Source organism: Notothenia rossii (assembly GCF_949606895.1).
Source record: "Notothenia rossii genome assembly, chromosome: 9".
In the NCBI taxonomy this organism is placed as follows: Eukaryota; Metazoa; Chordata; class Actinopteri; order Perciformes; family Nototheniidae; genus Notothenia; species Notothenia rossii.
Window position 1 is genome coordinate 66,646,701 of NC_136907.1, and position 27,910 is coordinate 66,674,610.

At 40.2% G+C, this 27,910-nt stretch overlaps 2 protein-coding genes across 2 annotated transcripts in view; one reads left to right on the forward strand and one right to left on the reverse strand.

Moving 5' to 3' along the window:
* Nucleotides 1–1,207: 1,207 nt before the first annotated feature.
* Nucleotides 1,208–3,454, reverse strand: snai2 (snail family zinc finger 2). The gene is made up of 3 exons (XM_079651520.1): nt 3,224–3,454; nt 2,502–3,023; nt 1,208–2,117 (listed from the first exon to the last, which is right to left on the reverse strand). The coding sequence occupies exons 1-3, from the start codon at nt 3,300–3,302 to the stop codon at nt 1,936–1,938; spliced, it is 783 nt and encodes a 260-aa protein (XP_079507646.1). The 5' UTR covers nt 3,303–3,454; the 3' UTR covers nt 1,208–1,935.
* Nucleotides 3,455–7,480: 4,026 nt separating this feature from the next.
* The window catches only part of sntg1 (syntrophin, gamma 1), a 32,975-nt gene continuing 12,545 nt past the window's right edge, over nt 7,481–27,910 (forward strand). The window contains exons 1-12 of the mRNA XM_079649199.1: nt 7,481–8,003; nt 16,913–17,148; nt 17,790–17,839; nt 19,641–19,775; nt 21,195–21,251; nt 21,437–21,494; nt 21,581–21,624; nt 22,023–22,064; nt 22,321–22,423; nt 23,062–23,144; nt 23,397–23,527; nt 25,184–25,313. Coding sequence (XP_079505325.1) covers nt 17,813–17,839; nt 19,641–19,775; nt 21,195–21,251; nt 21,437–21,494; nt 21,581–21,624; nt 22,023–22,064; nt 22,321–22,423; nt 23,062–23,144; nt 23,397–23,527; nt 25,184–25,313 — 810 coding nt within the window. The 5' untranslated portion in view covers nt 7,481–8,003; nt 16,913–17,148; nt 17,790–17,812. The remainder of the gene's footprint in view (nt 8,004–16,912; nt 17,149–17,789; nt 17,840–19,640; nt 19,776–21,194; nt 21,252–21,436; nt 21,495–21,580; nt 21,625–22,022; nt 22,065–22,320; nt 22,424–23,061; nt 23,145–23,396; nt 23,528–25,183; nt 25,314–27,910) is intronic.

Genomic DNA, 27,910 nt, shown 5'->3' on the forward strand with positions numbered 1-27,910 from the left:
CTTGTAAAAGGGGAAATACTGCAAGACTGTGAAGCTAATTGGCATTATGTATTCATAGTAGATCCTCCCTGACACTGGTATGATAAACAGTTGCCTATGGAATAAGAGATATTAGTGAGGGAGGAAACAACGCCTCACTATCTCAGCAGTATTGGGGTTTTGAGTGCCCTCTTGATGGCACTTTACTTTTATGTGGCAAATGATCTGAATAATAGAAACTGCTGCTTGTAATGTTTCCACATTAGGTCATGTCTGAGGCGTACACAGCATCAGTGGACCTAGGGTTTGTATCCTCCTGGTTGCACCTGCTTTCCAGTGAAGTTGTTGAAGAGCCCTGGAGCCGCCTAGCCCGACAGAGAGCCCAGCGGCGAGCACCTGGAATATCTGGAGGATGACTCAAAGCGAAGAAAATCTTCCTACAGGAGAGTTCAGCCCCTCAGTGAGAAAAACAAGTGTCTATTTGTCAGATCACATCTTCTGGGTCAGCAGCTTTTGGGCATTAGGGTGGACGAGAACACACTCTGGGGTTTGTTAGAAAGACTTTGAATGTTTCCCTTTAGGCCTTTGCTCTTTTTTGTACTCTAATCTCTTTCTGCTGCAAGTAGACAGCATATGGAAAAAGACAACAAAATGTAGCCTGAGGAAGTCTATTTAATCCTTTATGGCAAGCATCCCAGAAATTCAAGGAAGGTTGTCAAGGAGGTTGCTTTTTTGTGAAAACATATTCAAATCTAGATATCTGAGTGCATTGTGCTACTGCAGTGATTGTAATGATTTAGCAGGACGATTATAAAACACACAACTTCTTCATATTACATACATTGGTGACATGAGATTAGGATCATTTCCGAAGAGACACCCTCACTTTTAAACTTTAGGCAAAGCAAGTCATGGGCCTTCAAAGGGTGTAACAAGTGAGTGCAGATCAATATAGCTAGTATGTGTTAGATTTCAAGATTGTTTGATGTCTGGACAGGTTCACAGGGAACAGGTTCAGGCCTGATTCAGAGCTGAGTCACCTCTCTGCTCGTTTTTACATCTTCATAACATGAGATGGTGCAAGCTAGATTCAATATCATTTACTTTTGTGCAAATGATTCAATTTGACGCGTGGGACCATCAATGAATGCTGCTGAGTGCTGCTGAAAGAGCTGCTCAAACAGGAAAATGATTCACAGATGAAAAGCAACTTGAAAGATGCCAGAAATTATACAAAATGTCATGAAACTTTATTTTCAAAGTGTCATGGAAATATGAAAGTCATTCAGCATCACAGTTTTTACTGCAAATATACAATCATTTCAGTCATACTTACATTCAATATATAAAAATATAACAGGAAACTGTTGAATAATACATATTATTGCCAAGTAAAAAATTGAGGCACTTGAGAAAATCTGTTTTGCTATTTGAGTGCTGGCAAACTGTTTCTGTGCAAAAGTTATTATAGCGATTTCACCTTAAAAAAACCAAGTTTCCACTTGTTCCCTAAGTAACAATGGCTTCAGTATTCCTCTAGTTACATGTATACTGTCATTCATAATGCACCTTTTGGTATCGTTTGTGTGGTGCGTACAAAAAAAGTGGAGGACTGCATAACAGCCATTGAAAGACATTGGTACAAAACACTGAAGATAACATAGTGAAGGCATATAAAACATTCTAGACATGCAGGAAAGTGCATGAATAGCACAGGTAGGCAAGTACACGACATGACAGAGCTCTGCTTCGATTGCAATTACAAACACTGCTCGAGACGGAAAGCACGTGATCTCAAAGCTATTTCTCACTTTGAAATGAAATGGACCGCTCTTGGGAAAAGAAAGTCTGCATATTTGGGAAAAAAAAACCTTTCGATGTGATTCCCTGACAGTTCTCCTGGAAAAGTAAAGAAGAGTTTTTTTTCTCTTTCTGGTGTTTGAAAAGTATCCCAGTTCAGTGTGCTACACAACAACCAGATTCCTCATGCTTGTGCAGAAGAGACATCCTGGAGAAGGTTTTGGAGCAGTTCTTGCATTGGTATTTTTTCACATCCGAATGGGTCTGTAGGTGAGCCCTGAGATTTGACCTGTCAGCAAAAGCCCTGTTGCAGTGAGGGCAGGAGAACGGCTTCTCTCCTGTTAGGGGGGAAATGAGAAAGAAGACATTGTCAAACATAGGCCACAGACACATGTGAATAAAAATGTTACAGAAGGGATATTGCTCTGTTATTTCTGACTAATTTCAAGCCTGCGTTTTAAAGATAAGCACTATCTCTAAGTGATACAACACTGCTGTTTGTAACACAACATTTGTCAAGAGAAAATGCTACATCTTTCACAAAAAGGAAGGAAGTAGACTTTTCACAGCAATTTCAACCCCACTACAAAACGGTAGTGAGCTGTGAAACATGCTTTAGAGGCTGTTTAATCATGTAGGCTACAAGGTTAAACACAAATAGCCTGCAAAAACCAACAACAAACATCCCCACTGAAGGCCTCTGTTATTTCCCATCCACTCACCAGTGTGCGTCCTGATGTGTCCTTGGAGCAGCCACGGTCTTGAGAAAGCCTTCCCGCAAATTTTGCAAACACAAGGCAAAGTGTGAGTCCTGATGTGCATTTTGAGAGCTCCCAGGCTCACATACTCCTTTTCGCAGTATTTACAACTGAAGGATTTCCTCGTTTGGGCGTCGCAGTGAAGCTGTTTGTGCTTGAGCAGTCCAGAGTACGTGGAGTAGGACTTGCTGCACAAACTACATTGGAATTTCTCTGCCTCCACTCCGTGAGGATCTGTCAATTTGGGCAGCATCTGCTCGTCTTCATCACTCCTCGGGCTTTCAGAGCCGCTGTGGTCTTTAGAGGAGGTGTCGGAGAGCGATGAGGGGTATCCGGAGATGGGGGAGAGGTCACTGGGGAGTGGAGAGAGCGGTAAGCTGCTGGTAGTCCATACGGTGATGGGGCTGTACGCTGCCGGGCTCAGGATCTCCGCATGGGGGATGACAGGCAGAGGAAGGCCCCGGTAGATGTGCGGCGTGAAGAACACTGAAAAATAAATAAAGTCAAATCAGTGATCATGTGTGGGCTGTCATCGCTTGAAGAGCGAGGAGCAGAGATTTTAAAGTTGGTCGATAAGTTTGAAAACTTTTGCAAAGTAAAAAAAAAACACATCAAAACAGCGACTACATGTAAGAAACATAAAAACACTTTTAAAGTCAGACATTTATTTTACTTTGAAACTTTACCTGTTGTGCTTTCCAGCTCACTATAATTTGGCTTCTTTGTGGAGTTTATGTGTTTCTTGACCAGGAAAGAGCGTGGCATCTTGGAAAACAAGTGGAAAAGTTTTTGACAAACTTTTTCCTTGGAGAATAAAGCGGCGAGTTTACTGTGAGATACGTAAATCCTTATTGCTTAAGTCCAGTGGAGTGTCATGGTGCGGCGCTGCGCTCTTGGAAACAGTGCAGTGAGTAGCTGTAAAGAGCTGTAAATACTCCCCATCAGGTGCATGGGAGGAGCCACACACTGCCATTTACATATACTTGGAACTCAAACCAATTAAATCTCGCTTTTACCACGGAGCCTAAAAAAGCGATTTTAGCCTAACAGCACATGACCCACCCACGGGGCTGGGTTAGTGCCATTTAATGTCAGACAGGTGCCTTGTGCTACACTTGTGTCTGTTGCAAGAATGCAAGTGCATTATGGAAACATACTGTATAGGCAGCAGAGCAAATCACCAAAGTCAAACATTTTTGTGAACCGTTTTAATTATAATATTCCTGCAATTGCAGAGATGAAAGAATTAATTGCAAAGAAAGGAAAATAATAAGAGCTGGAGCGAGAGATTGGCAGGATTATTTATGAATGCCATTGCTAATGCAATCACTGCACCGAGTGTGCATGGTGCTACTGATGATTGTTGTGTTACAAACCTCTGGGGACTTGATTATCCTGTATGGGTGGCATTTCAAAATTGGAGAATTCTTCTACCAACACCAGCACTCCTAATGATGATGATAACGACACAATTTATCATCTTTTACACAAAGCATTCTTATACAATTTAATTGGGCAGACAAATCCTTTGCTTCATGCTCAAACCAACAACTGGACCAACCTGCATGTTGCCATCCACATTGTCATTCTGTGGCTTTGCCAGAGGATGGCCCTTACTAATGCAGTTGTGTGTGGAGAACGCCACACATTTCTTCGCCAATAATGCAATAAGGCAGCCGTCCTGAAATGTAAATTTAAGAGTAGTTCCCTCTCAAGGTCGGACATGATACCATAATCGAATTTATCTCTGCTTCTGCTTCTGCTGCTGAACTCAACAAGGAGAGGCAAACTTAGCAGTCTACGCCCCCTTGTGTTCAACTCAGTTATTTTGGGAGGGGCGGGAGTTGAACCTCCAAAAGTAACAAGGCAGTAGAAAAAGAAACACACAAAGGCTCAGGCATGGTGATATTGAAGCTCCTGGAGCAGTTTGATTGGCTAGGTCAGCAGATATGAAAAGCTCCTTATGTCTAGGGCAAGCCTTAAGTTAATTGTGAACCGCTTATCTTATCTAGAAAACATAATTGCAGATCATGAATAGTTTTCCTTTGTGCCCGCTTTGATTATAAAGGGAAGGGAAGGTTATCTGTGCATAATAACTCCTGGCTACTGTCACACATTCAGCATGCTGTACGGCAAGGATGTGTGAGGCTGTGTTTGGTGGTGATCCAGCAGAACATATTGTTCACCGTGAACGATAATGCTTTGACATCAATATTGGCCTCCAACAAAACCATATCCGAGAGAAGCAGGCCATGCATGGCCAGGTAAAGAAATGCCTCTGTGCAGTTTTCATGCTTCAGTATTCTCTGCATTCAGAGCAAGTGGATGCTTTCCTTCTGACGGTAATGAAGGGGGAGTGAAAGCACAGCGTGCCGACTCAAATCATATCAGCAATTCTGAGGCTGTAGTTTGTGAACTCGGAAATTAATTAACAGAGAGGAATCCATGTATCCTTGGCCCTGCACTGTGTCATACCAGGATACAATTGTGCTTAATAATAACATGAACATGCTTTTAATTTCTGGTCAAGCAGGTATGAGGTTACCGATTGCTTTTTTGAGAGGCAGCTGCTGCTAAATGGGACATCCAGGTGTTAAGACTAGACATCCTAATCTTCATTTATGTTCAAGCTGATGTGTTAAAAGATGTTGTCTGTAATTTAAATAGGTAAATTGTCGATAAATAATCATCTTCTTTTAACAAACACTAAAAAACAAACGTTAACGTCCAAAATTACAGTGTTGATGAACAACTGGACGAAGATATTATTTTGTATTCTTTTTTTCTAAATGCCTTTTTTTTAATTCTTCATCATTTGTAATCCCGCTTATCTTGCCTAGAGTTTTTTTTAAAGCTGTCTTGCATAAGCTATGTCACCCCCTTTCTCTCCTGCACAGGCTTTTGTTTACATATACCTGAGTATATGAAGGCGTAAGTGTGTTTATGTAGCGTTTTAATGTGCAAACAAATACAATGAATAGTGTATGTGCAGTGGAGGAGATAAGTTTCATTTCATGCCCCCCAAAAACATGGTTTCAAATCGGATGTGTTTCCTCAGTAAATAAGCAACATAATGTCTACCAATATGTCAAACTAAAAACACAGCCAACCTGCTCCTTTAACACTGTGTGGGTGTAGTTTGATCAGATTTTCCAGACAGTCTTGGCCGCTGTTATCACATTTTGATTCAAATGTTTCTAATTTTTGATTGGGGCATCACCTTTTTCTAACTGAGCCGTGACTACTTTAAACAAGTGATGAAAGCTAAAACACAAACATAGAAAAACTAATGTGAAGGAACCAAAAATTATTCAAATTTGGCAGATCCTTTTTGGTAATATCTCATCGTGAAAAGTGGATTGAGAAAATGTGTTTTGTAGGGATGCACCAATCCAACATTTTTGGTTTCTGCTGCAGACTTCTCTACTCATGGTGTGCCAAAAAATATGAACAGATTTTTACACAAATGGGAAAATCTGTAGACCTCAGTGTGTGGAAGTAATTTGAAGATTTTTTCATGCGAGAGGCTTTCTTAAGCCAGCACTTAAAGCAAGAGACGACGGCAAAAATGTATTTGCAACTTTAAACGGGGAAGATTTAATAGCACTACAATACAAGTTAAACATTTAAGCCAATTCACCTGGGTTTTCTCCCCATATATTGAAGTAACTAATAGCAAAAACCAAAAAATGCTTCTGCTCAAACCAGCAGTAGAGCATCAGATCTGTAGGTACAGGTCAGATTTGTTAAAGATACAATAAGGTCAAATGTTATACTCTAACAAGGCCTTTGGTGACACCCGAGGGCTACAAGAGCCATAATCTGGGTGTGAATTAGCTTTGGTTTGCTAATGGATCACAGTTAAGCCATTAGGAGAGACAGGGATGGAAAGCCTCACGGTGGAATTACACTTGTTACTCTTTATGTGACTGAGCTCTTCCATTAAATCATACCAGCAGATAAGCCTGCAGGACCAACAGGAAGCAGCATGCAGAGCTGCAGGTTTCCACCATTCCCGAAGCCCTCCTTTCAGAGTGAAAGACTTGGTGTACATTGGGTTCCACACATGAATGCTGCTCTGTGCCTTCAGGCTGTCAGTGACGTGCTGCTCAGGTTGGTGTGGGAGCGTGAAACGTCAGAAGAGTCAACGTGCATCATGTAGGGAAACAGCAGGTCTTCAGCTGGCGTGATGACACCATGGAAACTAAGGCGCACCTGGTCAACCCGCACAGCTGCTCACGCATTGGCCTCGGGTAAAGAGTCCACTAGAGTCCAAATACTAGACTACATATGTACAGTGTGTGTTCTGATGAGTCATATATTCATTTTACCAATGTTTTATATTTATATTTGGTGTAAATATCTGTTTTTAATGTGTTTCTAAATATCTTTATTTTTCTATTTTCTTTGTATAATATGTTTGATGTTCTCATACAACTTATTTCCTTTTGATGTGTTAATGCAATGCAAACACATTTGTGTAACCGTACCTGCCAATAAACTCTGATTCTGGTGTGTGTGTGTGTGTGTGTGTGTGTGTGTGTGTGTGTGTGTGTGTGTGTGTGTGTGTGTGTGTGTGTGTGTGTTCATTGATAACTCACACTGAGTCATGAGAGGCTGACTGTGCTAAAGCTGAGGAAATCCACAACCTGCTTTATTTGCTCTTATAAATGCAGTTAAGCTGAGGGAAGTTGTAATATGCTTGAATGCTTCCACATAATTCACACTCTTGCCTTTTAATGTGAAAATAACTTTGAAGTGTTGGCGTTGAAAGAAATCAAATATTATTTTTCTGTTCTCTTTTGCTGCAGATCTCAACTGTAAGCGGGCAAACCTTGGGATGAATCCCGAGTGAGTACACCCACATCCACACACAAATACGCACACACACACGTTCAAGACCGCAGTGCACGCAAATGTAATTGGCTGAAAAAGAAGAAACGCTTTGTGAGATGTTTGTGCTCGGGCTTAATGCGAGAGAGAGCAGCAGACGTCACGAGAAACAGTGAAAAAGTAGAAGCATGTAATATTTATGGATCCGGAGTTGTGCGGGTGCCTTGGGTAAACGAAGTCGATTGACGCGCGCGTTAAACCAGCCGCATGTGATTTCCAGCTTCAGTCATTTTGGCAGCACGATGCGAGAGGGAGACAGACACGGAGCTGTGAAACTGGACCCTCTGCCAGAGATGTCGACGGAGAGGAATCCCTGAAACCGCCGCTGCCCAGGAAATATGCACAAATGTTGTTTTCTGCGGGCTGTTTTTCTCTCGGTTTTTTTGCACATCGCTACAGAGTATAGTGGACCAGGATGCCGTGTGGGCGATGCTGCCACAAGGGATACATTGTGATTTCTCGGAGATGTTTTAGCATCCGCTGCATAAATTAAAATAAGAAAAGCTTGACACATGAGGGACTGGAGCTCCAAGGGATCTAATAAGACATTACCACCTGTTACTAGAAAATCAGGTAAGCCTCTCAGACCTTTTTCTGGCTTTTTACATATTGCACTGCCTCATGATGTAGTGCGCGACGAACGTAGGTAGGTAATTATTATGCCAAACATTCATCTCTTTACATTGTACTTTTTTGAGATGTAATCTGGTGTAATGCTGCGCACCAAGATTTATGTACCAATCACCATATGATCCGATGCATTAGAAAGCATCCCATCCTCTATTAGGCACATTTTAGGTGATGGGCTAAACTGAGCTGACTACTTCACTCCTAATGGGCCTCTTGATGAAACACCTTTTCATTATTGTGTGATTTGAAGGGAGTATGTGGGCTTGCAGAAAACCTTCACATTGCCTCAGTGCAGGTACCCGCAGTTCCTCCAGCCAGTGCAGTGGCAGCAGTCCTCTTCTCATCCATAGTGCTGTTTAGCAGCATTAAGTACTCTCCCATGCACTGGATTCCAGTAATAAGCTAATTTATTTTCTTTTTTAGAAAATAGGCTATCATTTTATATTTTAAACGTCAATAAACTATTCACAAATTGCTCATCTTCTTCTTGGAAAAAGCTTCAAGGCCATGTCCATCTGTGATAAACCTGAGAGGTATTCCTGCACAGCCTGCTGCTGCTGCTCAGTGTGCTTTATTAGCCTCGCAGAAAGCTCCTGAATCCTTCTGTTTATCCTCATTATGGGCTGCAAGGTGACATACAATCAGTGTGGTTTGTATCCAAGAAGCCAGCTGAGATGGAGAAATCTGACTTCAAGTCAATGATTTCTGTGCTCGTACAAGCATATTGAGCTGAGTCCATTGGTGGCCATAGGTCAGGAGCAATCTGTCTGATGTTGGAGGTCTCACTTCCTACCAGAGAAAAATACTTTGACATGTCATTGACCATTTTATGCCCTAGCACACGCATCCCATCCCCCCTCCTTCTGCTTGTGTCCTAAATCAAAAGCAGTTTGGCCAAGTGACAGAGGTACACTGGCAGAAAATCAGGCCTGAGTGAAATGGTGTCAGTCATGTCCGGTCAATATGTCAAGCGGTGGGTACAGAGTGCCAGGGATAACTTGTTTGAATCCTCCATACAGTGTCGCGGTCTAGATCTGCTGATAATTGGGGGGGAAAAAACTGATTGTCACAAAGTTTTCCCCAGCTGGAGCATGAACTTAAACTGGCATCGATCATGATCTGGAAACAATGTCTACACTGCACAACGAAGAGTTCCTCCACACTTTATCTTCCCTACTTAAGTAATCAATAATCTGCCGATCCTCCTGCAACTGAATCCCATCGGCCTGTTTAAGAATCCGGATTAGTTAAACGTCTTGAAACATACAAGTGGGAAAGCTTTTCCTAAGGCGATACTGTAAGCACTGGATGTACACATGACATCAATTATGTATGTTAACACATTTGAAATGCTGTTACACTCCCCTAGCATCACCCAGCAGCTTGATATGTAACAGAGTGGTAATGAATACTCAAGGGTGACACTTCCAGTATTTAGAGTGAAGCACAAATTCATTTTACTATTGTCATGTGGCTTTATTCACTGACCTATTTTGATCACAAAAAAGAGTGCTGTGCACAGAATGATGCGCAAAAAACTTGACAGGAGCTGTCAGGAAAAAAGGAGGAGAAGTAGCAATGAGATTAGGGGAAAGCATAAGACAGAAACTAAAACAGGATGCTGAATATTTTTAAGAATTTAACGAAAGCAGTCTGGAAAACAGAGAAATCTTTTTTTTTTACATTTTCCTGCAGCGATTGTTCTATCTAAAGGGCAGCTGGGAGAGGCAGTATGTCACTGTAAGGCTGGACATCTTCATTACGATCTCGCTCCAGAGCCCCGTGGCAGAAGGGAAAATGCATCACACCTGATGTTGCTGTGGGGCTTTTATAGCAACTGTTTGGTCAACCATCCATACAAAGTGCTCCAGATGCTGAATCCACACAGGAGTAGCCATTTGCTTCTTTTTTTTATTGCGATGTGATGTACGAGTAGAACAAATAAACCGAAACTTCAGATTTATCTTTTTAGATAGTGCAGGAAAGAAATATCAGGGGTGTGTGCCACAAAGTCACTGACTGTCATGCAACTAGAAAACCATTAGTCTGCCTTAGCAGAGACTGATGGCTAATGAAGCGAATGCACACCAAAGTCTCGTGGGGCGGGGAAGACAGAAGACACAACTCTCATTTATATGCGCCTCATATACCAGCCCATCTGATTTAGAGGTTCAGGACCAACACAGACCAACGCTCTGAGAGCTACACACAAGTGATAACTGCCCCTAAGCAAAGCAATAAGGGATGAGATTACACACAATAATTTATGATACTGTACAAGATGTATGTTAGGCAGATTAATATTCTGCCTAACATACATCTTGATTCACCCCTCAGAGATAACATCTATACATCCAGCACTGCATGTATATTCATTCCTTAATGCTTTGCAACATCTAAATACCCAGGTTTGGACCATTTCAGGTCCAATTTGATTGATGTCGATATTCTGCTTGTTCGTTAAGCACCCCTGCCTCGACGCCACGCTACAGAAGTCACTCAGCCCTGATGGCAGGCGGGCTTCCTCTGTAAATTACATTGTTGTGTTTTCTATGAAAAATCTGCAATTCATTCAACCTGTGAAATGTAAAACAGCCCCGAGCAGCAATTACAATTTTTGCTCCTGATTGCAGAACAGACCGTATGGCCGCCATAGATTCAGTTCACTAAAGCAGTTGCGAATACAAAAACAATTAGTAGACAAACAAAATGTAAATGCTATCATGTATGTTGTTATACTTTCAGATTCCAGCTATTTGCTGCTTTTTTTCATTTTATATCACAATAGATTGAATGCATTTGTGTTTTTAGAACCAGTACCAATATAGAAATGCATTTTCAACAAGTCACTTTAGACTTCAGGAAATTGTGGCATCTTTTTCCTCATATTTTATGGAATAAATTATTCAACCATTGCTAACAAAGTAATCAACTGAATAATCGATAATGTCATTAGTTGTAGCCCTACATATATGTGGTCAGGTTTAGTAGATATTTTCGTGGTTATGTCATACCTTGCAGTTGGAACTGATCATAATTTAATCATGCAGTTTCTAGGAAATAATGTCAACACACCATCTTCATTAATTTCTAACTGCCTCTTTTATCTTCAATTACATTTACTACTACTTAAGGTTCATGATCTACAAATCTTAATTTATACCACAAAGATATTCATTTGTTTCACGCTGTGTGAATTAATATATAATTTGCCCGAGCAATTTTGAGATAGTTCTATATTTCCCTGCTTTATATTTAGTAAGTGGGCAGCTGTGTCCCTTGACTGTGTAGCTTCATTTTAACTTAGTTTAGCCTTCAGCAATATGCTCAGCTTTTTAATCCTTTCATGTACTCTTCACACAGCATGGTGCCATTTCCCAGCCCCAAAGTCTTCTCCTTGTTGGTTTTAAATACCAAAATTACTATATATTTTAACATATAATTATAATTAGCAGTGAATCATGTGATTCAATGTAGAATAAAGGGTGCATGTTGAGCCTAATTAAGACCCACATTAAGGCTGCAGCCACACGGAGACGATACGGGTCGTATCCGCTACAGTTCTCTATCATAGACGGTTCGGCCACACGAGGCCGACAGGGAAACGCAGATAACGATAACGGGTCCGAAGGTGGGTATAGATCTGCAGACGCAACGCTCTGGGGGGCCAAACGGCTACGTGATTACGCCCTATATGATCATTTCCTGATAACGAAAAAATACTGACGGGGAGGAAAAGAGAGACCCTGTATATTATTCTTTTATTATTATATAAAGTCGTTATTCATTTGTTTTGAAGCTCAATAAATAACAAAGAAGACCTTTGACCGGCACTTTTATAATTTTGTCCGGAAGATTTCAACTTTAACGGAAATGTTGACCGGCGAAAAAACGGAAACTGCACGGTCCCCTCGTCCCTTGGAAGAGGCGGAGAGGTGGGTGTTTTTCATCTGCTGGTGGACTACCGGGGAGATTTACAGCAGGATCACACGCTTGCCTCGGGGAGGGAGAAAAAGAGCCAGAGCCCTGGCCCCTGCCTCTCCCCACCTCTGCTGCTAACTCCACCGTGGAGAATAAACAGAAGGGCAACCATGGCAACCATGCATGCTCGTGAAGTCTTCTTCGCTGCTTTTGGTGTATTTTGTGGCGGAAGTACAGCGCCACTTACAGGCCCGGCATATGTACTACAGCGTATCCAGCGGGTCGAGCGGTCTCGTGTGGACGAACACGTTTCTGGTGCCGGTTGCGTGTGGATGGAAGACTTTTTTGATATCGAAAACGGTTCGTTTTCGTTACCGTCTCCGTGTGGCTAGGGTCTAAAAGTAACATGATTGACTTGCTAGTCCATTTATCCACAGGCGCTGCACCATTATATCGTATGTTAAAGAATAAATACGATTATAATCCAATTAGGATTCAAGTTATTATCAAATATGCTGCAGGACTAGTTTCTTCTAGCTGTAGTTAAATATCTATTTTTGCTTCATGATATGAAGTGATTTAAAGTTGTGTGGCATGATTCACTTTGATTTAAGTTGGCAATCCCCTGATATCTGGTGGCTCCCTGTTGCCAAAAACATACGTCATAGTCATGAAGGTCGAGATCTCAGTCTATAAATGTGTCTGTCATTCATTTACTCCATTTCCTATCATTCTTGAGCATCTGGCCTGGAGAGCTCCTCAGTTTAGGGACCCTTTTCTGTCATTGAACAAACTGACAACTCCTGACTAAGTGATATATTTTATGGATATGTCATATTTTATTCCATGCATAACATTAACAGTACAGTTTAACTGATACATTGTATAATTAACTCAGCAAACCAAATAAAGGATTCTGAGGAAAGCGATAATTGGATAATTTAGAGCAGATTATTTCCTGTGAATAATGCATCAGGGATGAAGTTTCATCTTACTTTATGAACTTTTAATGCAATTCTCTCTTTGTATTTGTAATAATCATACTGAATAGGCCTAGTACTTGAGTGTGTTCTTCTTCCTGACGCTTAACCATTGTTGAATTAGTTCTATAGTTGTTTTAACTGCTTACTTTTCTAATGACAGAAGAGACTGTTTAACAAAGAGGAAAGGCTTGGGAATATAGAAGTTATGTTCAGATGTTAACTGTGCACTTATGAGTTTTAAAAAGTTTATAATCTTACATAGTAATCTTAACTATAAATAAAACCAATTTCCTCAGTTTTCTTCACAGAAAAGTTGTCTTAAACCCCTCTAAGTCGTGAAGCATCGCGACCATCTGTGAAGCTTTGGCAACCCCTCATCTAGCTTTTGCTGGTGCTCAGTTCTTGACTTACTCATTGACTTGAAGAATTGAAAACATTACTACTTTCTGTCTTGCATTAATGATCCATCTTGAACTCAAGCTGATAGAAACGAGGAAGAAGAAGCATCTCTAGCGGCATGCTAAACGGCCCCTGTTGAATACATAATGTGCTCTGTACAAAACTGTTCAAACAGCTGCCTCTTTCCACCAGGTGAGCACAGCAGGAGTGGACTGACAAAATGAGTTTATTCATTTTTCAGGTGAATAGGAACCTGCAAACCAAACTCCTTTTTAATACGTCTTCTTCAAATTAAAACCATGGACAGCAACCAAAATGTAATCGACAAGATTTTGATAATCAAAGGGGAAAAAAAGCACTTAGTCTGTCCAGTTACTTAAATCGGAGGATTTCATGCTTTTCAATGTATCTTAACATTTCTTTGGTTCAAGACTGTTTGTCTTTACATAAGAGGATATTTTAAGATGCCTCACTGGGCTCTTTTGATGTACATTTGTATCCCTCACATCTTATGCCGAATGATGAGATTAGAAAATAAAAGACGGATTCATAAATAATGAACATTATTATTGTCATTTGAGCGTTTGTAATTGCCAAAATCACTTGTTTCAGCTTCTTAAATGAAATATTTCCTGCTTTTCTTCCATGTCAGTTACTTATGTATTTTTGAAGTATTGCTCAGATGAAAAAAGCCATCTGTCCATGTCACCTCGGGCATTGGGAATATAGTATCAACATTTTTCACCATTTTCCGACATGTTGTAGATCAAACCCTCAACCGATTATAGGAAATCGTTCTCACATTAATCAGTGATGAAAGCAGTTGTTTGCTGCACCGAGTGTTGAATAGAGAAAATATTTTTTTTGCCACTCATTTATCTGTGAATAGTCCATATGTATCCCCCTGAGACAACAGATCACTGCACCTGCACTTTAATAAAAAAAAATCTATTTAAATCCATTTACAACAATGCACCTACTGTACCTAAAGCAAACACAGAACTTAAGCTCCCAAGTTTGAAACACAAAGAAGACCAACATGTAAAGCAACATTCAAGCAACACTCTTTTTTTGGAAGATTGTTTAGGGACGGAGGGGATCATACACAAGAAACGGTCCCTGGCTGGATTTGAACCCCTAAATGAATATAACTATGGATATTTAAAAAGAAGCAAGACAAATTTAAAACTATTATATAATATTGTCACAGCAAATTAACAAACCAACTGAATACTTTAACCTTTAAAACATATGCAAAACAATTAAGCACTATCAGATTCAGATGAAATGCAATTGTTTATTTTTTATCTATTTAAATAGTAGATAAGTCTTCAAAGCTGAAAATATACAAGAAAATAAGCCCAAACATCTTAAAAAAAGTACCCAGAAGTTTGCCTCCAGAAGAGTATTTGTTGGAAGGTAAAAAATTGCCATAATAGATAAAACAAAAATACTTAAATGTTGGATTGTTCTCTCAAGATAGCAACATAAATAAAAAGACAAGTAATCATAATTAGTATTCTTTACCTTTGTTTTTTACAGACAGGTTTAAAAGATACAGACCACACGCAAGAACGTGTGCACAGACATTTCTAACATAAACTGAACAGGTCCTGTGAAACTGTCAGTTTAACGCTATTGGCTATGAGCAGGACTCTTTTCGGGGAGACCATAACATTTAAGTAACCTAATATCTGCCATCATCCATCGCAAAATTAAAACGCTGCACTCCCTGGCACGATATGTTCCAGGTCGTAGAACAAGTGAACAGTACAGTAAGTGAAACCCATCTCAATTTTCCGTGTAGTAAAACTACATTTGCAGGAACACTCTGCAGGCAGCTGCTGCACCTGCGCCCAGACAATCATCCATAATCCTGAACGGGCACGCAGCTGTCCTCCGGTCTAAGAGATGGAGATGTCACATTACAATCCCCACATCATCCAGGCAATCTGATCCTCTCTCTCTCTGTTTCCTGCCATTGTGTCAAACACAAGAGCTTTATTTGAAAAACATTGCTCTGCAAATTGTCAGGATTGGAAGTATCTGATGGCGTGGTTGTGGAAGGAGTTGCGCTGACTCGACTTAAAAAGCACAAAAGGTTCGGCCAATTTAATCTGGATTCTCAAACAATAAAACATAAGAAAGGGAAGTGGCGGCGCCTGGCAGGATGTTCAGGAGGGCACCTGCTAAGACAAAGTGTTCATATCACAGCGGCAGACACATTTTTCAGCTGACCACGTGAAGGCATTCATTTTTAAAAGCAGCTCCACAAATGATGTCAGGATTTCTCTTACATCCATTACCGAGCTGACTCATCTCCGGTACGACGGCTCGATGTGGAGAGTGTGGCGGCAGGCGGAGAAAACTGTGATCCCGTTTTTCATATTGGATTTTCTTAAGTCAATAAAACTTCAAACATAAATCCCTGGAAAAAAATAAATGGATAAAAAACACATGGAAATACACCACATTTTGAATGCATATCAAGAATAGCTTTCTCAGTAGTATCACTCATTCTTTTTCATATACATGATCATATAAATAATACACAACCTAATAGGAATGTCAGTAAATGATCTAGAAGCCATCTATCTTAGTATGGATCGTTACATGCAGAACTCTTAGCGAATCAGTTGATTGATTGGTCAGTGGTTTAATCTATACAATGTCAGATAATTGTTAAAGAAATACCCATCATATTTATTCACAGCTCAAGGTGACGTCTTCAGCTTGCTTATTTTGTCTGAACTACAGTTCTGACCCTAATTATAGCAAATCAGATAAGACACAATAAAGACGATTATAATAGGAAGCTGGACTGATTTATGGCATTTTTCTCCGTTAAACGACAATTATCATAAACATTATCTATCTGTCGATTTAGGAACCGATAAATTGGCTCATTGTTAGACTTCTTGTGCTTTTGCCGTTGATGGAAACGTCAACAAAATGTTACTGTAATCAGTAGTCAATGATTATTGCATGAAATAATGCTTGAATTGGATATACTTTTATACATTTTTTACTCCTAAGGCACAATGATCATAGTTGCTCAACAAGAAGCTGGCTTTGAGCCAACAATGCTCGCTAATGAAGACAACTTCTCAAGGGGGTGCTTTTCAATGTAATAAACACTTTAAAAGAGTCATTTTTACTCAGCATACAGAAATAGAAGAATATGACTTAATTGCATTTGGCATTCAAGCAAACAATCCCACAGGTTTGTACGTGTGAGGTGTTGGAGAGGATGCTTCAACATAGCTGAAGAATGGGATTCAATGTTTCCAGATTAGCTGTTTATTTGGGAATAAAGCTGTGATTCTGATTCAACTTGCAGTGGTATTATTGACAACGCTGACATCTTTGTTGCTGATAACTGTAGATTGCTTCAGTCATAAGCATTCAAACAACAACAATCAGCTCCCATGTTGAGCTTGATTTGAAGACATTTGTTGGTTTTGTGTGTCGAACAGTATCTCCTCTCTTGCAAATGGGTTGAACAACAGAATGAAACCTAAAAACGGCATTCTCCTCCTGTTGCTGCAGCTCGGACACCCATCAGGGATTGCCAGGAGTGAAACCTCACTACGCCATCGCCTCATTCTGCTCTTCAGCTCGTCCACTCCCACGGCAAGCCAGCAGCGGTGTCAGCTGATCTCCAACCAGCCGGGTCTGACAGCCATGATTCGGGAAGACCCTCTGCTTCGGCTCAGATCAGAGATCAGCTCGACGCTTGATGGCTAGATCTCTCCGTACAACGCGCTGGGGGCCTTTCTGCTGAGGTACGTCTCGACTCCCTCTGCAGCACAGGTTCTATAATTCAAGTGGAGCCATTTTTGCGCTGCTTTTGTTGATGTTGAGTGAAGTGTCAGTCATGTCTGATTAAAACTGAGTGGAACCGGTTTATGTAAATGAGGCTCTCGCATAACATTTCCTCTATTCTGTATACATGTGTGCCTGTCTAGGCATAGAGCAAGCCGGTAGTTTAAAAAGAATGCGCCATTTATTGGTAGTGGCAGGGTTTTCTTCTAAAGCAATGAGACTCAGATTTACTGTGTTATTGTTTCCTACTGTGGTCCAGATTTACGATCTCTACGACAAGGCATCAGATATGGCACACAGTTCATTTCAGGAGGCGCTGGATTGGATATTAAATCATTTAATAGGATACCTGGGATCTCACCTTTTCTAATAAATTATTCATTAAAGTTTAATGGTCCCCGGTTTCCCCCCTGGGATTGCTATACAGTTAAGTTCAATTTGAAAAGGCATACATCTGCAAATTCTGTATAAGAAAGGCAGATGATGAAAATAAGCATCCTGCTAATAAATAATGCCACATGAAATCGGCTGTACCTTTTTTGCTGCAGCGAGTCTTTGGCCGTGTCACATTCTAACTCACTCTTATTTTTCTCCACCGCAGTATCCCTCACTGCGTAGTAGCACATGGATTTCAAGACTTCAAATGAAGAGGTAGGTGGCATTCAATCAATGGAACATTTTGACAGTTAATTGACAATGATTATAGAAACAGCTCTGGCATTTTCAAATGCCTGAGACAACATCTCTGAAAGCATGCGGCTAGAGCACCGATGTAACAATTTCTGTATTAAAAGGAGTGCTTTTAATACATAAATTGTTACATCTGCACAAATAACCGAATCACATAACAAACGCTTAGATTTTTTTAAAAATCTAAGTAAAACAAAGACAAATTGGTCTTAAGAAGAGAAGTTCACACTTCATGATGAATATGCAAAGATTAAACATGGTTTAGATAGTCAATTTCATCCAAAGTGTCAGGAAACAACGAATGTGGCAAGAAATAAAAGATTAAATATATACCAGATATCTTGCCGTTAAAGGACAAAGTATATAACAAATATGACAACATACATAAGATGTTGTTGCTGGTGCTCATCAGTTTCCATGAGCTTGTTCTGAAACTCTATTTTGGAACAATTGTGTTCTCATGATGAAAAATGATCTGTCATGTTTGTTTTGTTTCGTGTTTCAGGGTAGCTGTATTTTTTAGTTTGTGATAAGGATGATTGCTTCAGATAAGAAAAACCCTATATAAAGATGTATTCAAGGAAATATCCTAAGCGAAGGACTTTTTTTCTAAGGAAAGAAATAGGAAATACACAATCATGTACAAACTAACAGATCCACAATTAAGATGATAATAGAAAGGATGATTGGAAGGGAGAGTAAAAGATTATCATGCAATAGGATCAGAGATAAAGTTAATTATGTACTAAACAAGCGAGACAAAAGGTTAAACAACGCTGAATCACGTGAGCCCTTTCTGAACCAGCAATATACAGTTATGGCACCGCTGCCCTCATTTTGCTCCCATAATGACTCTCACACACACATTACTGTACTCCAAATAATGTGAATTAATTCACCGCTCATTCCATTTCTCACGCTGCAGCTGCAGGCCGAGGCTCATTTCTTCCCGTTGCTCATTACAGTTGAAAGATAATAAGCTCCGTGAACGTACTTTAATTCAAGTTTGACCTGCAGAGATACTCCGTCTAAGAATAGCGACCGTGCATACGTCTTCTCTTGTTAAGTGATGAGCGCCGTATCCCGGGTGACAGGGATGCTGACACTGGTGTCTCTTATTTCTATTAGCAGTCTTGTCAGGTGAAGGTGCTTCTTTCATTTAGACCTTTTTAAGTCAAGGACAGGACAGACATTGCAATTAGCCTGGGAGGAGGAGGCATATGCAGAATGCAAATTTATGCGGATTAGCATGATTCAAATGGATCATTGGAAACAGTCACAGTCCTCCTCACACTTGCTTGTGTGAAGAAGGGAAATTCAAATGTGGAGGGTGATCTCGGTTCCAGCCACTTCATTTCAAAGGTTCTTAATATGCCATCAGCCTTATATGTAGAACAAATGAGGATATCATTTCCTCTGTGTCTGTACACAAAGCACACGACTCATGAAAAGCTGCTTCTCAGAGGGTCTGCTCATTACTTGAAACATAAATCAGAAGTTGTCTTGTGTTTTTTTTCCTTTCTCTAAATGCGTGTTTATTACTCAGTGCTGAATATGGTTATTTGTTCCAGCATTACCATTAAAAAGGAAAACAGTAAAAAAAAAAAAAAACGAAAGAGACAAACATCGTCAAAACCCTGTATCCTGATTTCATGTTGATCCTGCAGCGAGTATTCGGAACAACATTTAATTTCATGGCCAGTTAATTTAGTCGTGGAGGGATGATGAATGATTTGATGTCTCTCACTGTTTTGTTTCCCAGAAAAAGAATGGGATTTATTTGATGCAAGAAGGTAATGAGGAGCCGTTTAATATAAGACTACACTTGGCCAAAGATATTCTGACCATTCAAGAACAAGATGTCATCTGTGTGTCGGGAGAGCCTTTTTATTCAAGTGTAAGTAACATTGTCCTTATTATAATAACTAACTGTACCTTCATATGCTTATATATTGAAATGAGTTACATTTGCTGTACAATACATGAACGTTACCTCACACAGACACTGAGAGACACTCGGAATGACTGCTTTTATGACAAACAATCAGTTAATCTATTCCTCATACTTCAATGTAGCTATTAAATAGTGATTAACCTACTGGATCATGGTGTATTATATTCAAGCCACACTTGCCTTCACATGAATAAATTCTCTGAGACTATTACCTCTCTGGAGAAAGCATTATTCATTCAGTTACATATTGCTGGGTAAATCTTCAAAGGTAAATGAAGTGTCCTCTCAAACATTATTACTAATTGACGTAAAGTGCAAAGACATGCTGCGGTATTAAAACCTTAAACCATGTTAGTGAAGTAATGGTGTAGACTTTTCAAAACTGAGAACCAATTCACTCCTCTACATTCAAAAGACAGCCTTGAAGTCATGCTGTTTGCACCATACTGTTAGTGTTGAAAGGCAGTTAGGCATCAATTTCCCCAATGTTGAATCAACATTTTTATACTCGAGCCAAAGACAGTTACTACGACTAGAAAATGAAATACCCAAAATACCTGACACAATTAAAAAAAAAAAAAACACTATCTATGAGACTAACTATATATCTGACCCAGATCCGTAGATCCATACGGTTCAGTAGAAGCAAGACCAAAGACAATTGGACAGAAACCAGGCCAAATGTCACATCCAAGCTTAAAAATGGTCTTAATATGTTGGTCTTTTCAGAGTTGTGATGCTAGCACCTCTAAACTTCCTCATTAACGCATTATATTATTTTGTCAGCACCCAAACTGAAGCGTGTTAATTAGTGCTTCAGAGGTGCTTGTAGGCAGATTTATTTTCCTTTTTATTTGTCATAGCCAAGCAAGCTGTTTCCTCTTCTCTTTCCGTCTGTATGCTAAGGTACGCTATCCGGCTGATGGCTCCAGTTTCTTATTTAATGCTTAGACAGGACACTGCTATCTTCTAATGTAATTCTCGCCAAGTAGGTGAAAGAAAATAACGCGACCTCGCTTAAATGGTATCCTCCTTTAATAATTAATGTATGTAAATTCTTCTCCTAATCATTATTTTTGCAAACAAAGGGTTTGCAGAGTTAAAGTAAACATTTAATCATCAAAGCCTCCTACCTTATGCATAATTATAATTGGGACAATAAGCATTGTTATTTTTTAAATGAACCTCACAGAAGCAAATAAGGGTGCATCACATATTTGGTTTTCTCTTGCACCATTTTATTTATTTAGATTGAAATTGAGTTCTGATAAAAACCAAACGCTCTTGTTTTGTTGTAAGAGCTCCCTCAGGTTGAGCATCCGTCTGTACTGATTTCTGGTCTCTTAACTGAATCTTTTCCAGGAGAGGACTGTAACGATCAGGAGGCAGACAATTGGAGGGTTTGGCCTGAGCATCAAGGTAATTTAGATCCCAGCTGATTGGGCTGCTCCTCCTGAATGCTTTAAATTAAGTCTAAACAAGGCTTATTGATCATTTTCTTGTCAAACTGCAATAACAACGTTAGCTGAGGGACTTTCTGAAAATTGCTCTGGGTGTCTTTAACTCATTCTGTGTTTGTGATCCCTTTAATCTTGTCTCCTTAGGGTGGAGCAGAGCATAAAATCCCTGTTGTGATTTCAAAAATATCAAAAGAACAAAAAGGTACATTGTGTTTTACAGAACGTTTTTCAACCTCGTTCATTTCCTTCCCCTTGTTTGTTCTCACCAAGGTGATCTTTTCTTTCCAGCTGATCTCTCTGGGCTGCTTTTCATCGGTGACGGCATCCTTCAGGTAAAATGTTAAAGCTCTTGTTTACACATCTCGCCCTACTCTGCAAAATAACACATACCGTCTCTTTAATAATTCATTTGCCACTCTGCAGAACTGCATGCCTATAGGTAAATGTCACACCTCAAGTCCTTCATTTGTTACATGTATTCCTGCACATAAATAAATAAATCCCACATCTCATCTCCCTCAGCTCATCTGATGCAGAGCGAAAACTCACAAGCCAGCCGTCAACACTCTGTATTAATGGCAACTGTGAATGTGATTCTCTTGTTTACAGTTTTCGGCGCATATGCCGTAACAGTTATTGTGCTCGCCTCATTAATCATTTTGAAGTTAGCGTTGGATTGATGCAATGCCAGCGGTATTATTTAGGGTAATCCTGTTATTGTTTTTTTTAGATAAATGGAATAAACGTTAGAAGTTATCGCCACGAGGAAGTGGTAAGCTGTCATCTCATATCTCATATTTTTCTTTCACTGCAACTTATCTTGTCTTACTTTTGTATCTTCTTGACATGTAAAGCCAAGTGTTTTTGTATTAAATGAACCTACAAAAGATGTGTAGATCTGTTATCTTGGCTCTCAATTCTTAGTGAGAAGTTAGCACACCATTTTTCATCACAGCAAGCCTTCATAAAACCTCACAAATGACTGAGCCGGCAATAAAAATATCCCTGTGTTTTTTTCTTTCTTGCAGGTCCAGGTTTTGAGAAATGCTGGGGAAGAAGTGACTCTAACCGTGTCTTTTCTTAAGAAGACTCCTGCCTTTCTCAAACTACCCCTGTGTGAGGATTGCACATGTAAGAAACCTCTACACGCACTCTGTAATTAAAGTATAGGCCTATAATCACCATAACCGGAGTGCAAAATAATTAACCAAGAGTATTTATAGCTGGTATTCATTTCAGTCTAGGATTGGTTGTCCTGGTTACAATAACCTCAAGGATTAACAGCCACATCGAGAAGAAGAAATATTAAATATAGTTGCTTCCCGATTACATAATTGGGAGTTTCAACTAAATAAAGATGCCATTCTGCTAAAGAGAGGGTGGGGAAAAGAGAGAAATGGACACATCTCCAGCTTCATAAAATATTTCTAAAGACTAAACTGAAAGAATTAACGTCGCTCATTGTTGTGCAATTGATTGCTCTTGCATGGGAAAGCTTCAGCCCCGGCCTTTAGACATGAAAGCTTTCATAAAATCCTTTCATATGCGTATATAGGCCGGGTTGACTGGCCGTCCAACCAGTCATCTGAATACAAATTGACACCGAACAGAAGCCATCACCGAAGGAGAAAAAAAGCAACCCACTTTTGTTGTTAACTGTGATTCACTGCAGTTGGAAACCTTGAAATAGATATATGCGTTACTCTAAATGTCTTTGATTCATGGATTTGTCTTTTCTGTTTGTTTGTGTGTCCCTGCTGTACATTCAGGCATCCCCAGCGACCAGAGTAGTGGGACTTCCTCTCCTCTCTGCGATAGCGGCCTGCACTTAAACTATCATCCGAACAACACGGTACCTTTTTTATTAGCCATCTCTTGACTGACTGTTTCTATTACTGTCCATCTATGCAGAAGTGCCAGAAAGTTGTTTCCGTGTAACTGTCACTGCTCGCTGAGGCTCTATCTTTATCTCTTGAGAGTGATTCAGCTTTCCTCGCTCTGCCTTGTCTGTGCACCTGCAGCAGCAACAACAGCAGCAGGACTCTCGATGTGTTTGAATGTATTGAAAAGCTCCTTTTCAAACTGTGTTTCACACTTCCTACAGGACACGCTGTCCTGCTCGTCCTGGCCCACGTCCCCCGGACTCCGCTGGGAGAAGAGATGGGTGGACCTGCGCCTCATCCCCCTGCTGCACTCACACCTGTCTCAGTACAACCCGGGCTCTGACGTCTGCAGGTGAGCTGCTGGTTGCATGTTGAAGGGTCATTGGTGTCTGTTCTCACTTGCACAGCTGGTGTCTCGCTGTAAGGCTCTGCAGGAATTAGTGCCGAGATCTTTCGTAAAATGCTTAAAGGTTTTTTTTATAAATGGAGCAGCCTGTCATCGGAAAAAATATATTCAGTTCTCCTACTTAGTGTATCCCTTTAGACACAATGAAATAGGCAAAATAGTTCTGCGTTAAGACATATCTACTGAATAATGGATGCTTAAAGGAAAAGACATTACGTTGACAGTAAAAAAAAAATTAGATACATTTTCATTTTGCCACACTGTGGATGATAGAAACAGTAATCTTGTGGATTGACTCTTAATGGACCACTTGTGGTTTGGCATGTTTTAGCCCATTAACTGAAAAGTGCTAAAGGATACCATGAGCTTTTAGATTGATTAGCATTGTGGTGGGCAATGGGTTCAGTTTCATTTCACGACGGAATGAAGATCAACTTCACTTCATGTTATTACATCAGAATTAAACCAGGTCAGACGAAACATTTTGTTTGCCCAATAATTTTTTATGTGGTTGTGTTTTGAAGAATTGCATCTCCACTTTATTACTAGTTTCAAGGCATTGTTTAGCTGTCCACAACATTTACTATTTTGGTTCACTCCCACTGCTCTGATAATGTGGTTTTCTGCAACATCAGGCAGCAAAAGGCAATAGAAAGCTTTCGGCAAACCTTTACACTACCTGCTTAGCACCAAGCCGTGGGCCTTAACAGTTATAGCAATAAGCTTGCAAAGTAAGTGGGGCATTAAGATACAGTACTAAAATGCCCGATATTTCCCTCAGGATTAGTTTCTGACGGCCAGCAGGGGCAGACTCCACTGGTTGCCAAAATAAGTCAGATTGTTTAATAGAGTATGAGAAAATTAGCCTATTTCTTACTTGTTTTATCATCTTGGTAAACATTATCCTGACAATGTTATGGCACCAATTGCTGTATTCAAATCGTCTGAAATACAGTATAATGTTAATTTTGTAAATAACAATCTCATTTAGAAGAATACAGACGATAAGTCAGGGTCATGCTGTGTAGCTTCTATGATTGACTGGTCGCTAAATTAAAGTTGATTGTAATGTTTGGTGTCCTTGTTCAGTGTTCTTTTGTACGGTGCTCCACCCAATCACGTCAAAAAACAGACATGGTGAGGGTAAAAACTCCAAACTCAAGGTTTCAAAGCAGACACAGACCAATGGGTGACGTCCATAAATCCACTTCTTATACATGGTCAATGGCTATTGCATGTTCAAAGCAATAGTTTCAGCATTTTGGGAAATGCTTCTTTCTTACTGAGATGTTAGATGAGAAGTGTTCTGACTCTGAGTGAATTTTCAAAGAGACTGCCCAAAAATCTTACATGCTGGGATGAAATGGAATGAAAAAATAACTTTGACCACCCGAAAATAAAGCAAAGTTGAGGAAATAAATAATGCAAGTTAGCTTCTGGGCTTTGCAAGTTGCTTTTCATCCCCTGCTGATAATCGAATGGCTTCCCTGAACATCGAAAAACAATAAAAAACTGATATATTTGGTATGTTGTTGGTGGTTCATGGGCTGAAAAATACCAAATTACCCCGTAATCATTTTTTTTCCCTCTTAATTCTCTCAGGAAAAATGCTTTCCAGGTCGTAGCTGTGGATGGAGTTTGCAGTGGAGTTGTTCAGTTCCAAACTGCCGAAGACTGCTTGGACTGGCTTCAGGCAATAGCAAGCAACATTTCCAATCTCACCAAGCACAATGTGAGTATGAAATAATAACACTTGTTAGCTCTGCCGCCTCTCGCTGTCCCCTGTGTAAACCAATAAGGTGTTGGGAGTTAATGCAAAAGCCTTTTCAATTTGTGGATCGTCTTAACAGTCCCTTTGCAAATGTCACCGCACAACGTAGACCCGTACTAATGTCTTTCCAAACTTCCAGTAAGTACTCACTTATATCCTAGAGCCTTAGGTCACAATAACTGCCAACAAACTCCCTTCAGCCAAACCCATGCTCTTATCATCTATAATTCAACATTATACGTTGAACAATAATGACTGCATGAGGCAGCCAAACAAAAAGAAAGAACAATATTGTATTGTTTCTCGTGTTGTGAGCATCTTTTAAAGCATCTTTTAAATAAAGTGTGTTTCCAGATGACGCTCAGCAGGGTGACAGATGGTCATGGTGGCTCATAAGAATCTAAATTTGACGAACCAATCAGCATATTTAGGTCTGTTTCCATGTAGCAAAGTTAAATCTCTAGAGGTCTTGTTCAGCCACCATCTACAAATATGTAACCAGACAGTAGTGTTGGCTCTCCACAAGATATGAACACAACATGGAGTCATGTGTGTCCACTGGTGTGTGTGTGTGTGTGTGTGTGTGTGTGTGTGTGTGTGTGTGTGTGTGTGTGTGTGTGTGTGTGTGTGTGTGTGTGTGTGTGTGTGTGTGTGTGTGTGTGTGTGTGTGTGTGTGTGTGTGTGTGTGTGTGTGTGTGTGTGTGTGTGTGTGTGTGTGTGTGAGAGTTTTGGGGAATAATGGAGACTTGGTTAATTGGAGTGGACGATGTGAGGGACGTTAACATAATACTAATCGCTCACTGCCACGATGACCTCAACAATGGAGGGTGAACTAGATGGATGGGGGGGGGGAAACAGTTTTTGATATGGCTGAACCATCAGGGATGTCAATCATCATTACCCTTGTTTTCTATCATCTTATTGTTCAACTACTTGGGTCTTTTCAATGGAAGTGTACTGGTTATTGCCACCTGAATTTAATATTGTCCTGCATCCTTTGCATTTGATGTTTTGGATTTTGCCTTTCCTGCTAATGTCAGCCTGCACACATTTCGCCTCAGTTTATCTGTCATTTTGCAGCTACTGTATTTGAGCGATTTGTGCTTCTAGTCTAAAGACATGAATAACATTCTACAGTCATGCTAGCTGGTTTACCTCATTCACACCAACGGTGTTTCAGGGTCGGTTCGGAGCTGGAGCTTGAAAAGCACCGGGTTTTCCTCTTCAAACCGCAGCGGAGTAGCCTCTTAGCTCCAGAATCCGGTTCGTTTCAAGCACCAAAAAATTGTCATGCCAGAGCAAAAGCACCACATACGTCACGCTTACGTCGAGGCGGGGGCAGGGGCAGGGGCGGGATCAACTCCTGAACAACAACAAAAAGCCCATGTTTTATCCAGTTTGTACACAACGATGGAGAAACTTAACAAGTAGCAGTGGTCCACTGAAGAGACCAGCTACCTACTGGGAATCTGGTCTTCTGAAGAGGTACAGAGGAAGCTGGAGCACAATCGGCCATTGTTGTTGTTCTCGATGAGCTGAAGGGTTTCCGCGCGGTTTGGCTTTGTGAAGCAGGCACGCAAACGGTTACGTCATGACGCAAACGATGACGCAATGACGCAACACCAGTCGGACTCTGGGCAGTGTGAAAAGAGCCGGAGCTAAACCGAAGAACCGGTTCTGAACCTGAAAAGCTCTAGCACGGAGCTTGAACCGGAGTTGCGTTGGTGTGAATGAGGTATATGAGACTGTGCTAAATGCTAATGTCAACATACTAATATGCTGATGTTTTGCACGTGTATTGTGTCATGTAAACCATTTTAATTTAGAGTGTAATATGCTAACATTTGCTCATGAGTACTGAGTACATACTGAGGCTGATGAGAATGTAATTGGTTCTGCAGATATTTGGTGGTAGACAAACGTATCGGACCTGATGATGCAAAGTGAAAGAAATGCCAGAGAGATTTACAATTCATCCTGAGGACATTAATGTCACTAAAACTGTCAAAATAAAAGTGTCAACATCATGGTGATACTTTAAGAAAAGCCAGGGGATGTCCAAAGTCAGTGGGATTTATCTTCTACTGATAATAAATGTCTGTCCAAAGTCCTTTGCCAATCCATCCAGTATTTGTTGACACATTTCTGTCTGACAAAGGACATTTTTATACGCTTTCAGCTAAATTCCCCAGATCAGAGTCCAAATTGTAACACACTTTATCATTTCATATTTTGAGTCACTTACACACATTAAGTCTCTTTAATCGTCATATGATATGTTGTTTGTTTATATTTTGTGTGTTTATGTGCTTTGCGTTTTCATTGTACTGCTGCACAAAACCTCTTTGGGACGAATGAAGTGATTTTTATTGATTGATTTTTCATGCTGCGAATCAGCCAGGGTCCCTCAAAGACCTTAAAAACAATAACCTGTAAAAGTAGGGAACGCATTTGAGGGCACATTTTTTTAATCAATTTGCACCTGATTCAAGATGAGATCAAAAATGAAAGATAATCCCCTATTAATCCCACAGCAGGGACATTTGCAGGATAGTGCA

Coding starts and splice junctions, on each gene's coding strand:
- snai2 (XM_079651520.1), bottom strand. CDS start 3,302: ATGCCACGCTCTTTCCTGGTCAAGAAACACATAAACTCCACAAAGAAG. Junction 3,024..3,223: donor TGAGCTGGAAAGCACAACAG/GTAAAGTTTCAA, acceptor TTTATTTTTCAG/TGTTCTTCACGCCGCACATC. Junction 2,118..2,501: donor ACACATCAGGACGCACACTG/GTGAGTGGATGG, acceptor CCCCCCTAACAG/GAGAGAAGCCGTTCTCCTGC.